This window comes from Ochotona princeps, chromosome 9 (genome assembly GCF_030435755.1).
Source record: "Ochotona princeps isolate mOchPri1 chromosome 9, mOchPri1.hap1, whole genome shotgun sequence".
Classification (NCBI taxonomy): domain Eukaryota; kingdom Metazoa; phylum Chordata; class Mammalia; order Lagomorpha; family Ochotonidae; genus Ochotona; species Ochotona princeps.
Window position 1 is genome coordinate 13,736,331 of NC_080840.1, and position 14,242 is coordinate 13,750,572.

Consider the following 14,242-nt stretch of genomic DNA (forward strand, 5'->3'; position numbering starts at 1 on the left):
CACCGGGGCTGGGCGGGCCGGGCAGGGCGGCGCGGGGCAGGGCCCGGGCCCGCGGCCGGGGGCGGAGGCTGGGCGGCTGTCTCCGCCCCGCTCGCCCTGCCCTCCCGTCTCCCTCACGGCCCGCCCCGCCGCCCGCTCGCGTCCCTCGAGCTGGAGCAGGCGGCGGCGGCGGCGGCTGAGGCGGCTGAAGTGGCGGCGGCGGCGTCGGCGGCTCCCCGGGAGGGCTCTGGGTGTCGGTGTTTCCGGCTGCCTATGGTCTGGCTCCTCCTCCCTCCACCGCCTCCCCCGCCCGGGGAGCCACCATCTTGACCCCGCCTGCCTCGGCCTCGGCCTCGGCCTTGGCTGCTGTTGCTAGGCCGGCAGGCTGCGCCCGCGGTCACGCGAGACCGCGGGGGCCCGCGCAGCTGCTGCGTCATAATCCGGCGCTCGGGGCGCTCTCTGGCCCAGCGTCAGCCGCGGCGTCGCCGAGCGTTGCCATGGTTTCCACCCACCTGCCTGGCCAGCGCCAACTGGGCGACACCCCGTGGTGTCCGGCGCTGGTCCCTCAGCCTCGCCCTCCCGGGCGCCGCGTCACCTCGGCTGGGGATTCGAGCTCTGCGGGTGGAGGCTACTTGCTGCTTTATTAGAGCTCATTAGACGTCCCATAAACATAACTCAAAGTTGCCTGGGAAGAGGAAAAGCCAAAGGACGCCACCCTCTAGGACCTGCCCTGCTGACCTCACCTGGGGGCCTGCCCCGTAGGAAGGAGGCCTGCCTCCCAAGGAGGTTGCCTGCCAGGCCGCTCTGGATCTTGGAGCAGCGGCCAAGGGACGAGGTAGGGTAGGCGCAGCCAAGAAAGCCACCTACCTAGTGCAAAGACCTCAAACCCTTCCCACCCACCCAGATGGAAAATGAGGACAATGACGGTCAGCCTTGTACTGATGACCAGGGGGGCCGGTGACTTCAGGAACCCAGGCTTCTGACGTAAGCACACCTGGCCTGGGCTCGCTTTCTCCCTTCGGGGCAGATGAGGCCAGACTCTCATACCTTCCTGCCTGCACAAGTAGCTGATCACATCTGGCCATCCTGATCGATTTCTCGCTCCTTCATCACCAACGGAGACCAAGTTAGGGCTGAGGCAGTCCTGGAGATGGACTGAGATAAGATTGGAGGCAGAGGGCCAGGCTGCCTCAGGCTCCTGGCTCAGGGTGCAGCCCACAGTGCGGCTTCTATCTGGGCTCTAGGTGCGTGCTTACCGTCCGTCAGGATCCTCCCCCCTACCACCACCACACACACACACCCTGATCAGGAGCAGTAGTGGTAACATCCTCAGAGCCCCCCCAAACCACCTCCTCAGGGTGAAGGTGGTGGAGATATGGAACTCTTGTACCCAGACACCTTACACCTCTATTATGCCAGTAACAACTGTTGTGTGTCCGTCCATTGCTTACTAAGCAACAGGCACGGGACTTATAATTTTTGCATCAGGTTTGTTTTAGTGAGTATAGTTTATCCTTGTTTCCAGAAGAGGAAAATTAGGCTTCTGTAAGTTACATAATCACAAAGGTTATAGGGAAGCGTCAAAATCTAGAAAGATCCATGGGATTTTAGCCCAGTTCAGGTATCTTTTTTTTCCCTCATTCACTGAAGGCAACCAAAGTGCATTCATCCCATCCTTACTGTCTGTCTGTTTTAAACAGTGTTGCGAAGTGCAAGAGTGCTCACATTGGCCAGGCTTGGCACCGGCAGCTGCTGCTTCACTCCAGGAACCACTGTGCCAGTGGGCCCAAGTCAGGGGTTTTTAAGCTCTCATCCTCCAATCAGCTGGAGAGCCGCACAGAACACAGTTTCCATTCATTCAGCCAACTCAGTGCAGGAGGCAGCAAGGGAGCTGCCAAAGCCCAAAGTTTCCTTGTAGTTAGTTAACCTAAAATAGCTCAGTAGGAGGCAGGAGGCGCCAGGTGTATGGAGCCTCCGATTGCCGCTGTCAGTTAACTTGAATAGCATAGCATGCAGGAGGTGAAGGGTGTGAAGAGCCCATTCCCCACACTGGATTAACTTGAGTGGCAGGAGAGGAGGTAATAATGTTTGGGGGGAGGGGCACAGAGCCTCCCTTTCTGTGCTGTCAGCGCTATCAGTTAACCTGCAAGTGGGTGCTGGCTGTTAACCGGCTCTACCCCATCACATAGGTATTTATTTAAAAGGCAGAGTGACACAGATCCTATGACTGCAGAAGTCAGGGCTGAGCCAGGCTAGAGCCAACGGCCAAGAACTTCATCTTCCCCGTGGGTGGCAGGGACTCAGATACTTGGGCCACTGCTTGGGAGTTAGGAAGTTGAGTTGCCCTCTGCTTTGGGGCACCAGCAGCCCTCATCCACTGCACTTCAGCACCTGTCCCCATAGCCTCTTTTAGTCACCCTGTTGTCACTGTCGCCATGCTAAATCAGCCTACCCAAGGTTGCCTGGTATATTGCAATACCCTAGTTTACACCTGTTGCCGCAGTGTGTACTACTGCCAGGTAAGGCTTCCCAAACTGCATACTTGGTGTGCTAACTTGGTGGTTATAACTGATGGGGTGCAGCCATTGATGGCTGGCACTGGCTTATCAGGTTAATTGACAGCGGACAGGGCCTGGAAACAATGTTTCCACACACTGCCCTTCCTACCTCCTCTGGCACCATTCAAGTTAATTGAAGGTACAAAACCAGCCTGAGTTTCCCTCCTGCCTTCTGCACTGTTCAGAACAATTGACAGAATGGAAATGACTCCAGAGGCTCTGCACACCTGGCCCCTCCTACCTCTTATTGTACTAGATTAGGTTAATGAACTACAGGAAAACTTTGGGTTCTGGTAACTCCCTTCCTGCCTCTTGCCCGTGGAAACTTTGTACTGCAGTGGCTCTCAATCTAATTGGAGGATGAGAACTTAAAAACCCCTGACTTGGGCCTGGTGCAGTAGCCTAATGACTAAAGTCCTTGCCTTGAAAGTGCTGGGATCTCATATGGGTGTCAGTTCATATCCCAGAGGCCCACTTCCCATCCAGCTCCCTGCTTGTGGCTTCGGAAAGCAGTTGAAGACAGCCCAAAGCCTTGGGACCCTGCACCCACATGTGAGACATGAAGGAAGCTCCTGGTTCCTGGCTTTGGATCAGCTCAGCTCTGGCTGTTGCGGCCATTTCGGGAGCGAACCAGCAGATGGAAGATCTCCGGCTCTCTTTCTGCCTCTTCTTGTCTCTAAAATTTGCCTTTCACATTGGGAGAGGTTCTGATGGAGGAGTGCGGGGAACCATGCAGTTGGGTCGGATGGCATGGGTGTGTGATAAGCACTGCTCCTTGGTTAGCAAGGCTACGAGGAGTTTCTGGCTGCGTGGCAAGGCCCGGCGGAATGTCTCTGGTCACCTCATTGCTGCCTCACCCCATTGTATGGACACTCAGTCACCTCTCTGATGTTTCATAGAATTCTCCTGAGGGTGTTGCTGTTGTTTTTCTGCTAATGTGAAGTGATCCCTGTAACTGGTATGACACCTCAAATTGATCAATCATGCTATGATAAAAACACAGCTAAAACCATACAATAGTACAACTGAGCCCACAATGTTTCCAAATATCCAGCTATGTGCCCACTTTTGTCCTAAAGTTTGCCCTAGTATAAGTAATGTTTTCCTTAACAAATGGCTTGATAATATCTTGGAACAGATGGCAATCATGGAGGTACAAAGAATTTGTTTACCATGCACCTCGAGTTGTTACAACACATGATATGACGTATTCTAGTTTCTCACCACAGAAAGCAAAAGTATATGGAGCATCTTCTAAAGGGAAACAAATGTGATCCCTCAAAATGGCTTAAAATCTCTATCTTATATTTGCACTTACGTTTAGGGAAAGAAAACAGTTTATATAAAGATAAAAGGAAGTTTCTTGTAAAGGCCTTCTGTTTGTAGATTGGCTGAGTTGCCTTGATCCCTTTCACTGCCTTTTAACAAAAGAACAGAAAACAATTGAATCAGCACTAGGTGAAGGTGATGGTAATTAATGCATGATTTGATTATAAGATTTAGCAAAGAATCTGTGTTATATGCTTTTATAAAATCCTTTCATTTATGATCTTTTAATTCTGCACTCTTAATATCTTAAGCAATATTAGTTAGTTTGTGTTTAGTGAAAATTGATTTTGAGTATAAGTAAACTGCTTGTCGCTATGTAACTGCATGTACTGCCAACTGTGGAGTTCCTGGCTTCAGCCAGGTGACTGCAGGTTTCAATGAGTAATGGTCTGTTGAAAATGTTTTCTTTAGGAGTGTTTTTTGTATTCTCTTAACCATGAAGTAAAAATGAAACAATCGGATATTGTGCAAAAGCTTGTGATGATTTGTGCATAAATAAAGAAGGCAACTTTTTTGAGTTGCCCATTATGAGCATCAAGCCATAGTGGTCCACGTCTTATCTCTTCTTGTTATCATCTCGCCGATCCATGCATCCTTTGCTGGACCTGGTCTCTCAGAGGAGCCTGGGCAACTCCTCTGGCAGGACACAGACCCTGCAGGTAAATGCAAGAAACATGATAGGAAACAGCCCAGAACAGGCCATGGAAAGTTTCCCACTGGCATACATTTGGCATGGGTCGGGGGAAGACCAGGTCGAATCAGTTCTCATCATTCACTGGCAAATCCAAGCACCAGAACAGTGTGGGTCGAGCCAGGTTCGGTCGCAACAAAAACTAGTGCACAATACGGAACGCCAAGGTGAGGTTGCCTGTTTTGGATGTGACCGCAGCACCCAACCAGCACACGTGAGAACCAGGAAGGGAGGGGGCAGAGCCGGCAGGGAAATAAGAAGTGATTCCCTTGCTGGACAGCTACTCCCACTGGAGAGTGTGAGCTGGGATGGGGGCAGAACAGACTGGGCAGGGTTACAACACCTGTGCGCCTCAAGCAGACCAGATCAGGGAAAAGCCAAGCTGGGCTGATTATCCCTACTGGTGCAAACAAAATTAGAGTGGGGGAGGGTTGTTTGGGCTTAGCCACAGCATCAGCTGGCAGAAACTGGCACTGGGGGCTAATTCAAGTCAAACCACAGAACTACCTGGAGAGTGCATAATCTGGGAGTGGGAGAGGCCTGAGAGGGAAATAGTGGACTCCTCCCTCCTGGGTTACCACATTCACGGGAGGGCACGAAAACTAGGACAGGGGCTGGGGTGGCTAGACAGATACCCAACAGCATCTATGTGGGCTGCATAATGGAGCTGGTTATATGGAACACAGCTTTAATACCCATTGGCATGTACGAGAGCCAAATGGGGTGTGGGACACACTGGACTACTGCTACACATACTGGCAAACCAGGGTAGGGAGCGGGCCTGATGGGGGTTAATGTGGGCCGCTCCAACTAGGCTGCAGCTCCCACTGGTTTATGCGAAGGCCGAGTATGTGCTGGGCAGAACCAGGCTGGACTGCAACACCCATTGGTTCGAGTGGAAGTCGAGGCTGGAAACAGAACCAAGCCAGCGATCGCAACCACCAGCTGATCAGGGCGATGGACTGTGCCGGGCCCTGTTCTTGCTAGTACATACAAGAATCTGGTCTGAGAACACCTCAGACAAAGTTTCTTTGGGGATCTCCCCAATCGAAATGGCAGACTCACAACCCTAACCAAGAAAAGACAGAAGACACAGGTCAATCAACCATCTCAGCTATATGTTGGTAGCGAATTATGGGGCAAACGGAGACTCTATGATGGACCATGTCAATCAGTGGATTCTTCAAAGACCTCATCGTGCTTGGAGTGGCAAGACTGGCAGCGATTCATAATTGATGAACCATCAAAACCACTTGAGCAAGAGCCTCAGAGCATGTCCCACATCCGGGACCTGGGGTGGGTGGGAAACTGGGTGGGCCTTCTCCCTTAAAACCCCCCTTTAAACATGAAGGAAACAATATGGAAATAATAGTCTTACCCACTTCCCTATAGCCCTTGAGCCTTTTTTTACCCCAATTAACTATGTAAAGATTGTCAAAACTATAATTTAAAAATAAATAAATAAATAAATAAAATTTGCCTTTCAAATAAGAATAAATCAATCTTTAAAAGTTATATATTCATTTTGAGAGAAGTAGAGAGGAGGGATAGCTCTTCTGTGTGCTGAATCACAGCCCAGATTGCCACAGCGGCCAACACCAATCCAAGACGTAGCTAGGAGCCTCATCTAGCTCTCCCCTGTGGGTGACTGGGGCACAGTCACTTGGGCCACCCTCCCCTGTCCTTCTGAGTCAATGAACGGGGAGCTGGACTAGAAGTGGAGCAGCCACCATACAGGATGCCTACATTGTAGCTGCCAGCCTTACCCACTAGGATAAATTACCGATTTCCTCCCTTTTTCTTTAGAAAGTGTACTGAATGTTAAAAGCTTTTTTAAAAATGAATGAATAGTCCAGCTTACTTATTTATGTCACAACTATTTCTAACGTTAATGTTCCTATCTTGCATAGTAAGGATTAAAGCGAGTCCTGTTTTAAATGCTTTCCCTATTTAAAATGAAGGTTTGAATACAATCTGAAGCTATCTTTCCTTATTTCCTTCCCCTCTCTTCCCCTCCCCTCCTTTCCCTTCCTCTCCTCTCCCTTCACCTCCCTTCCCCTGCCCTCTCTGCCTTCCTCTCCCCTGCTCTCTCCTCCCCTCCACTCTCCTCCCCTGCCCTCTCCTCTGCCTCTTCCCCCCTCCCCTTCTCTTCTCTTTCCTTACCTATGATATGGTTTTTAGGTTGACGGATTCGCCCCTTTCCCTGCCCTTGCTTCCTCCCCATTTCTCGTCCCACTGTTCCCTCACGTATTATTTCAGCAGTATAGTCCTTTAGTAATAATTGCACATTTCACATGCTGCTATTAAATGTATCATTGCATTGTACATATAGGCAATGGTAGAAAGTCTAGTGTCCTTTATATTTCTTTTCATTGGGGTTTTAGAATTTGTAAGAAAATGGAAAAGGAAAGTAATAGCTGAGGTAATCTTAGGAAACAAAGTGGAAAGATTTCTAATGTCAGGATCTAAAGTAACAATATAGGAAAAGGATAAAACAGTAATATACTAGGACCCTGGATCCTGCCCAGAAGGTGCAGTAGCTCAGCGGTGACACCCACTGGAGGCATTCTCCCTGATAGGAACGGGACAAAATTGTGTTCCTATCACCGTTGCTGTTCAACATGGTATCAGAGATGGTGGACAGAAGCAGAATAGGAAAACACTTCCCCTTTTACCAAGATTTAACTGTTCTTCCTGAATAAATTCTCCTTGGATTACAGTAACTCTTAGCTTTTTTTAAGATGTATTTATTTTAATTGGCAAGGCAGATCAGAGACAGAAAGATCTTCCATCTGCTGATTCATTCCCCAAGTGCCCGCAATAGCCGGAACTGAGTCCATCTGAAGCCAGGAGCCTCTTCTTGGTTTCCTACGTGGGTGCAAGATCCCAAGGCTTTAGGCTGTCCTCAGCCACTTTCCCAGACCACAAGCAGGGACCCAGATGGGAAATGGAGGAGCCAGGACATGAACTGACACCTACATGGGATCTTGGTGCTTGAAGAAGGAGGATTAGTCAATTGAGCCATTGCACTGGGTCCAAGCCTTTAGTTTTTAAACTTTGAAGAAGTTGACTTTGGCGGTGGGTGCCAAGATTTGTATTGCTTATAATGGAGAAGCAGCTTTTGGGAACCCTTACTCTGTGCTTTTGGTGTAGGATGACAATTGATTGGATATACAAAAGCAAAGAGATACTTCCAGCCAAGTCTGTAGAAACAATTGATGGATTTCATAGACAGGCTTATGGAACTATGAAAGCTCCTCAATACCTCCTCCCTTCTCCTATGTGACCCTCAGTCTATAAAAGGCTGATATCACTAATAAACTTCAGCTATTGGCCATCAGTCAGTAGTCCACGCGCGTGATTATCGGCTACGGTCACAAAGTCCATCACTGCTGGACAGTGAACACTTTGGGAGTCATCTGCTTCATTCTTGATAGGGAGTTGGAAAATGTCAGAAGACTCATGGAGGCAGCTTTAGTATAAAATCTAGTCCTTCCTGCTTCAATTTTACTTTAATTCCTGTGATCATGTTTGATTACCACAACCAGGAGGGTGACCCTTGTTTGCTGACATCTTGGCACTAAAATGCTGAAGTGAGGAAAGAGTTGGTAATGGTGACGGGTTTGATGACCTTCCTGAACTTCAGGCTGTTCAGAGTGATCCTGCCCCATCATCCATGTATCAGGTAAGCTCTGACGTTTGCCATCAAGAATATCCAAGACCATCCTGGAACCAGAATACCTTAGGTGTATCGGAAAATACGTACCGTGAAAATGAGGTGGACTGGCTAACAGAATTAGCAAATATTGCCACCAGTCCACAGAGTCCCCGATGCAGTGCTCATTTTACATCAGATCATCTCCTGTACACATCATAGCTACTAGCAAAAGTTTACATTCCTATGCATGCCCTCCACCTGTGTCGACATCTTCCAAGAGCGAGCCGGCCTTCCCTCACCACCACTGGAAGCACACAACACCAGTCAGACATGAAAGGGCCAACAGTGAGTCAGAATCTGGCATTTTCTGCATGTCTTCCCTGTCAGATGATGATGACTTGGGATGGTGCAATTCTTGGCCTTCAACTGTTTGGCACTGTTTCTTGAAAGGCACACGTCTGTGCTTTCATAAGGGAAGCAATAAGGAATGGCAGGATGTTGAAGATTTTGCTAGAACTGAAGGTTGTGAAAATGAGGATGACCTCCAAATGAGCACTCACATGGGCTATGGTTCTGATGGTCTAAAGTTGTTATCACATGAAGAAAGTGTGTCATTTGGTGAATCTGTACTGAGGTTGACTTTTGATCCTGGTACAGCAGAAGATGGCTTACTTACCATAGAGTGTAAACTGGACCACCCTTTCTATGTTAAAAATAAAGGTTGGTCATCATTTTACCCAAGCTTGACTGTGGTGCAGCATGGCATTCCATGTTGTGAAGTCCACATTGACAACGTCTGTCTACCTTCTGGACACCCCGATGCCATTAATTTTGATGATTCAGGGGTTTTTGATACATTTAGAAGCTATGACTTCACGCCCCTGGACTCCTCTGCAGTGTACGTGCTGAGCAGCATGGCCCGTCAGCGCCGTGAGTCTCTCTCTTGCGGAGGACCTGCTGGCCCAGACTTGGTGGCATCTGGAATGAGTAAGAGCTGTGGCTCGCCAGGATCCTCACAGCTCTCTTCCAGTTCTTTGTATGCTAAAGCTGTCAAAAATCACAGCTCAGGGACTGTGAGCACCACTTCTCCTAACAAGGGCAAAAGACCAATGAATGCCTTTGTGCTTTTTGCCAAAAAATACAGAGTTGAATATACTCAGATGTACCCAGGGAAAGATAACAGAGCCATAAGTGTGATCCTTGGTGACAGATGCAAGAAAATGAAGAATGAAGAGGCCTGCCGGGGGGCCTTGGGATGGCCTCGCCTCAAGCCTGGGAACACACAGTAGCTACCACGTACACGTGGGGAGCTGCTCCCAGATTTGCCGGAACCTCGATGGCTACCCCTTTTCTGGGTGAGTCCCGGGGGTCTGTGTAGCGGGTCTGGGCCTCCCCTACTGCTCGCCATGTGGCTTGAGCTGGGGGGAGGAGCCAGGAAGGGTGGGACTGGGGCCCAAGGACTTGAACTTCCGGCAGGCAGCTACCTTGCTGCCTGCCGGGGGGCCTTGGGATGGCCTCGCCTCAAGCCTGGGAACACACAGTAGCTACCACGTACACGTGGGGAGCTGCTCCAGGGCGGCCAGCGCGCCATTTGGCGCCAGGCTCCGCCTGCTGGCCGCCCGGCCAGAGTTTTTGACTTTTGGTTCATTGACCTGCTGCCTGGGAGGCTCCCTCCTGAACCCATAGTGCTTGGGGCATGAAGCACTGTGCTTGCTAGTAACCTGATCTCTGAACACCTCAAAGTCTCTTTGGGGATCCCTTCAATCAAAATGGAGGAAACAGAATGCTGGCAATGAGGGAATCCCAAATGAACTTGAGGCTTGCAGCTAATGCTCCTCAGAACAACCACGGGCAGGTGTGTGATTTACGGCTAGGAACAGGCCCAATCTGGGAGGAAAGGGGACACCACAACTGGAATGAGGCTCCCACCAAGGAGTGTATGTGCTGGAATGGGGGCTGCGTTCTATCTAGGAAACAGTTGTAGTCACCCTAGGCACTAGTGTGGGCTGGGATTGGATGCACCAGGCCGGTTCAGATCCCAATACCATCTGGTGTTACGGAGAACCAGGGTAGATGTGGGACTGACTAGGCTGGGTCTCACTCCTCTTCTGAGCCATGTGTGAGCTGTATGTGGGTATGGACGAGCCATGGCTGGGCTGAAACATCCAACATCAAGAACCAGAATGGGGTGAAAGCCAGCCAGGAAAAACCACTGTTCCTGCCAGGACAGGAGGTGAACTGAGTAGGGTTGGCTCAAGAACCCCCTGGCAAGCGCAAAATCTGGCATTGGGAGGGGTTCTGATGGAGGAGCCTGGGCAACTCCTCTGGCAGGACACAGTCCCTGCAGGTAAGCGCAAGAAGCATGATAGGAAACAGCCCAGAATAGGCCATGGAAAGTTTCCCACTGGCATACATTCGGCATGGGTCAGGAGCAGACCAGGCTGAATCAGTTCATGTCAACCACTGGCAAATCCGATCGCCAGAACAGAGTGTGGGATGGGCCGGGTTTGGTTGCGACACAACCAGTACACATTATGGAATGCCAGGGCGTGGCTGTCTGTACTGGATGTGAATGCAGCACCCATCCAGCACACGTGAGATCCAGGAAGGAAGGGGCAGAGCTGGCGGGGGGACTAAGGGGCTGGTCCCCTCACCAGTCAGCTACTCCCACTGGAGAGTTTTGGCTGGGATAGAGACAGACCCGACCAAGCAAGGCTATAACACCTGTGCGCTGCATGTGGACTAGATCAGGGCCGCAGCATCAGCTGGCAGAAGCTGGCACTGGGGACTAATTCTGTCGAGTCAAATCTCAGGACCACCTAAAGAGTGCATAAACCGGGACAGAGAGACCTGGGAGGGAAAAGTGGGTTCCCCCTTCTTGGGTCACTATTCCCGTGGGAGGGCATGAAAACTAGGACGGGGGCTGGGATGGCTAGATAGAGAGGCACTCAACAACATCTGTGAGGGCTGGATGGTTGAGTTGGTTAGATAGAACTAAGCTTTAATACCCATTGACAAGTACCAGAGCCAAATGGGATGGGGGACAGACTGGTCTTCTGCTACACATACTGGCAAACCAGGGTAGGGGGCGGGCTTGGAGGGGGTTATTGTGGGTCGCCCCTACTAGGCTGCAGCTCCCACTGGTTGATGTAAGGGCCGAACCAGACTGGACTGCAACACCCATTGGTTCCAGTGCAACTCGGGACTGAAAACAGAACCAACCCAGCAATTGCAACCACCAGCTGATCGGGGTGATGGACTGTGCCGGGCCCTGTGCTTGCTAGAACATGCAAGAAACTAGTCTGGGAATACCTCAAAGTATCTTTGGAGATCTCCCCAATCGAACTGCTGGACTCAGAACTCTAACCAAGAAAAGACAGAAGACAGAACAGGACAATCATTCATCTCAGCTATATGTTGTCAGCAAATTATGGGGCAAACGGAGACTTTATGATGGACCATATCAATTGGTGGACGACCTCATCGAGCGAAACTGGCAGCGATTCATAACTGGAGAACTATTAACACCACTCGAGCACATATCTCAGAGCATGCCCCACATCCGGGACTCGGGGTGGGCGGGAAACCAGGTGGGGCTTCTCCCTCAATATCCCCCTTTACCTCAGATACGTGATGGAAACAATATGGACATAATAGCATTACCCACTTTCCTATCCCCCTAAACCTTTTTTTTTCCTTCTTTTTCCTTTAACTATAATTAACTATGTAAAGATTGTCAACAACAATACAATAAAAAGAAAAAAAATTAAAAAAAAAAAAGAAAAAAAAGAAAATGAAGAATGAAGAGAGAAGGATGTACATATTGGAAGCAAAGGCTTTGGCAGAAGAACAGAAACGTTTAAATCCTGACTGTTGGAAAAGGGAAAGAACCAGTTCAGGCTCACAACAACACTGAACCAGGATGCTTATGTTCTTAAATTTGTATATTTGCCTAAACATTGACTTGTGACTTAAGAAGATCCGCGGTCTCACCATCTGTCCTGAGCTCATGGGACAACCGTAAGATACTGATAAGCATTGAGTCCTGAAATGGTTTTATTATATGAGTGAAGATTTGCTTTCTCCATTAGAGTATTAAGTAAGCTAAAACTATCAACATTGTAAACCAAATTGCCTTATTTTCCTTCCAAACTTCATATATGTCTATCAGGTAATATAGGCTTGAAATTGATATCCTGTGGTGCTGAAGTACAGTAGAAAGAGAGGAGATGTGTATACATGTTTCATTTTAAATTGTATGAAAGGAGAATTCAAAATACGTAACTGCTGTTATTGGCTCCTTCCTGCTTATGCATCCATATTGTACACATAATGGAATAGAGCAGGAGCTGGGAGGAGGCCTTCCTGGCACCCTCATGTGGCCCGGCATCTGTGCCAAACACAGGCGCTCTCAGCTGGGCTGGTGCCAAGACTGCCCGAACATGTGGCAGGTGGAAGCGGTCAGCATCCCAGGGGAAGGACCACCTGTTGCAGTTACCGTGAGCAATGCGGAGTTTATGCAGCAGGTGGCAGCACCCAGCCATTATTTCCAATGGAGACCTAGCCCAGGCCAAGGTAAACTTAGATAATAGCATTGGGATATAGTCACTGTAATGGTGCTATTAACAGTTGGACACCATTGTATTTTTAACTTTGTGCTCTGTATCTCAGCCACGTATCTTAAATATATTTTGTCATCGTATCTTTATGGTGGGGGCAGACTTTGCACTTGTCACAGGGTAACACTTGCACTTTACTTTTCCTCCCGCTGGCTCAAGCTACAGCAAATACACTGGCAATACAGCTGCTTTTGCTCTGAGCTACAATCGTGGCTTCTTCTGTTACTTACCACGTGGTGTTTCTGGTTAGGAATCACAGCTATAAAATTGATTTCAGCTCATTACACTTCTTCATAATGTTGCCCCTAAATTTTGCACACCATATTCTTGTATATTATTTCAATTAAATTGAGAAAAAAGTTTTAAAAAAAATCCTAAAGTGAATGGGAGACCTCAGCAGATTAACATTTAATATGATTGGGCCAGTGCTGTGGCATAGAAGGCTAAGCCTCTGTCTGAGCAGCTGGCATCCCATATGGATGCTGGTTTGAGACCCGGCTGCTGCACTTCTGATCTAGCTTTCTGCTAATGTGCCTGGGAAAGCAAGGGAAGATGACCCGAGTGCATGGGCCGCTGCGTTCCATGCGGGAGATCTGGATGAAGCTCCTCGCTCCAGACTGGGCCAGCCTGTTGGCGGCCATTTCAGAAGTGAGGCAGCGGCTGGAAGATTGATCTGTTTCCCCTCCGTAGCTCTGCCTTCCAAATAAAAACAAAATACATAACTGAATCTCAAGAAGAAGTTGAAACGATCATGTTGCCTGATGAAAATTTTCTTTTGGGGGAAGAATTGGGACCTCTACACTTTAAAAAAATTGTGGAGACAAGAAGCAAAAACCCTCCATGCGGTTATCGGGTGTGAGAGTAGGGGAAGGATTAACTGATTCAGTGTTCCTTATCTGAAAGGCTTGGAGCTAAATGTGATTTGGATTTGGGATTTCGAATATTTGCATATACTTAATGAGATGGGGAGAGAGGAATGAGACCCAAATCCAAACACAGAATGACCTCATTTGTTTCACAAGCACCTTCTGTCCATAGCTTGAAGGTCCTTTTGTACAGCATTTTTAGTGTGCTGTGTTTTGACTTTGCCACATGAAGCCGTGTGGAATTTTCCACTTGTGGCCTCGTGTTAGCACTCAGAACAATTCAGATATGGGAGTTTATCAGACTTGTTGGTTTTCATATTAAGCATGTTTATCCTGTATTAATTTCCTATAGCCAGTTATTCCAATCTTAATGGTTTCAAACAATACAAATGTATCTTCTTCTAGTTCTGCAAGTCTCAGCAGGGCTGTGTTTTTCCAGATGCTTCCAGGCAGAACCATCTCTTTGCCTTTTTCAGCTTCTAGAAGCCGCCTACAGCCTTGGTTCACGGCCCCTTTCCCCCCTCACGCTGACTGTTGGCTGA

At 48.9% G+C, this 14,242-nt stretch overlaps 1 protein-coding gene across 1 annotated transcript; it reads left to right on the forward strand.

Moving 5' to 3' along the window:
- The first annotated feature begins 2,414 nt into the window (after positions 1-2,414).
- LOC131481186 (HMG box-containing protein 1-like) lies at positions 2,415-14,242 on the forward strand. The gene is given in 4 exon segments (XM_058668889.1): positions 2,415-2,498; positions 8,156-8,384; positions 8,387-9,450; positions 14,177-14,242. Coding segments are annotated over 4 exon segments (1,443 nt in total).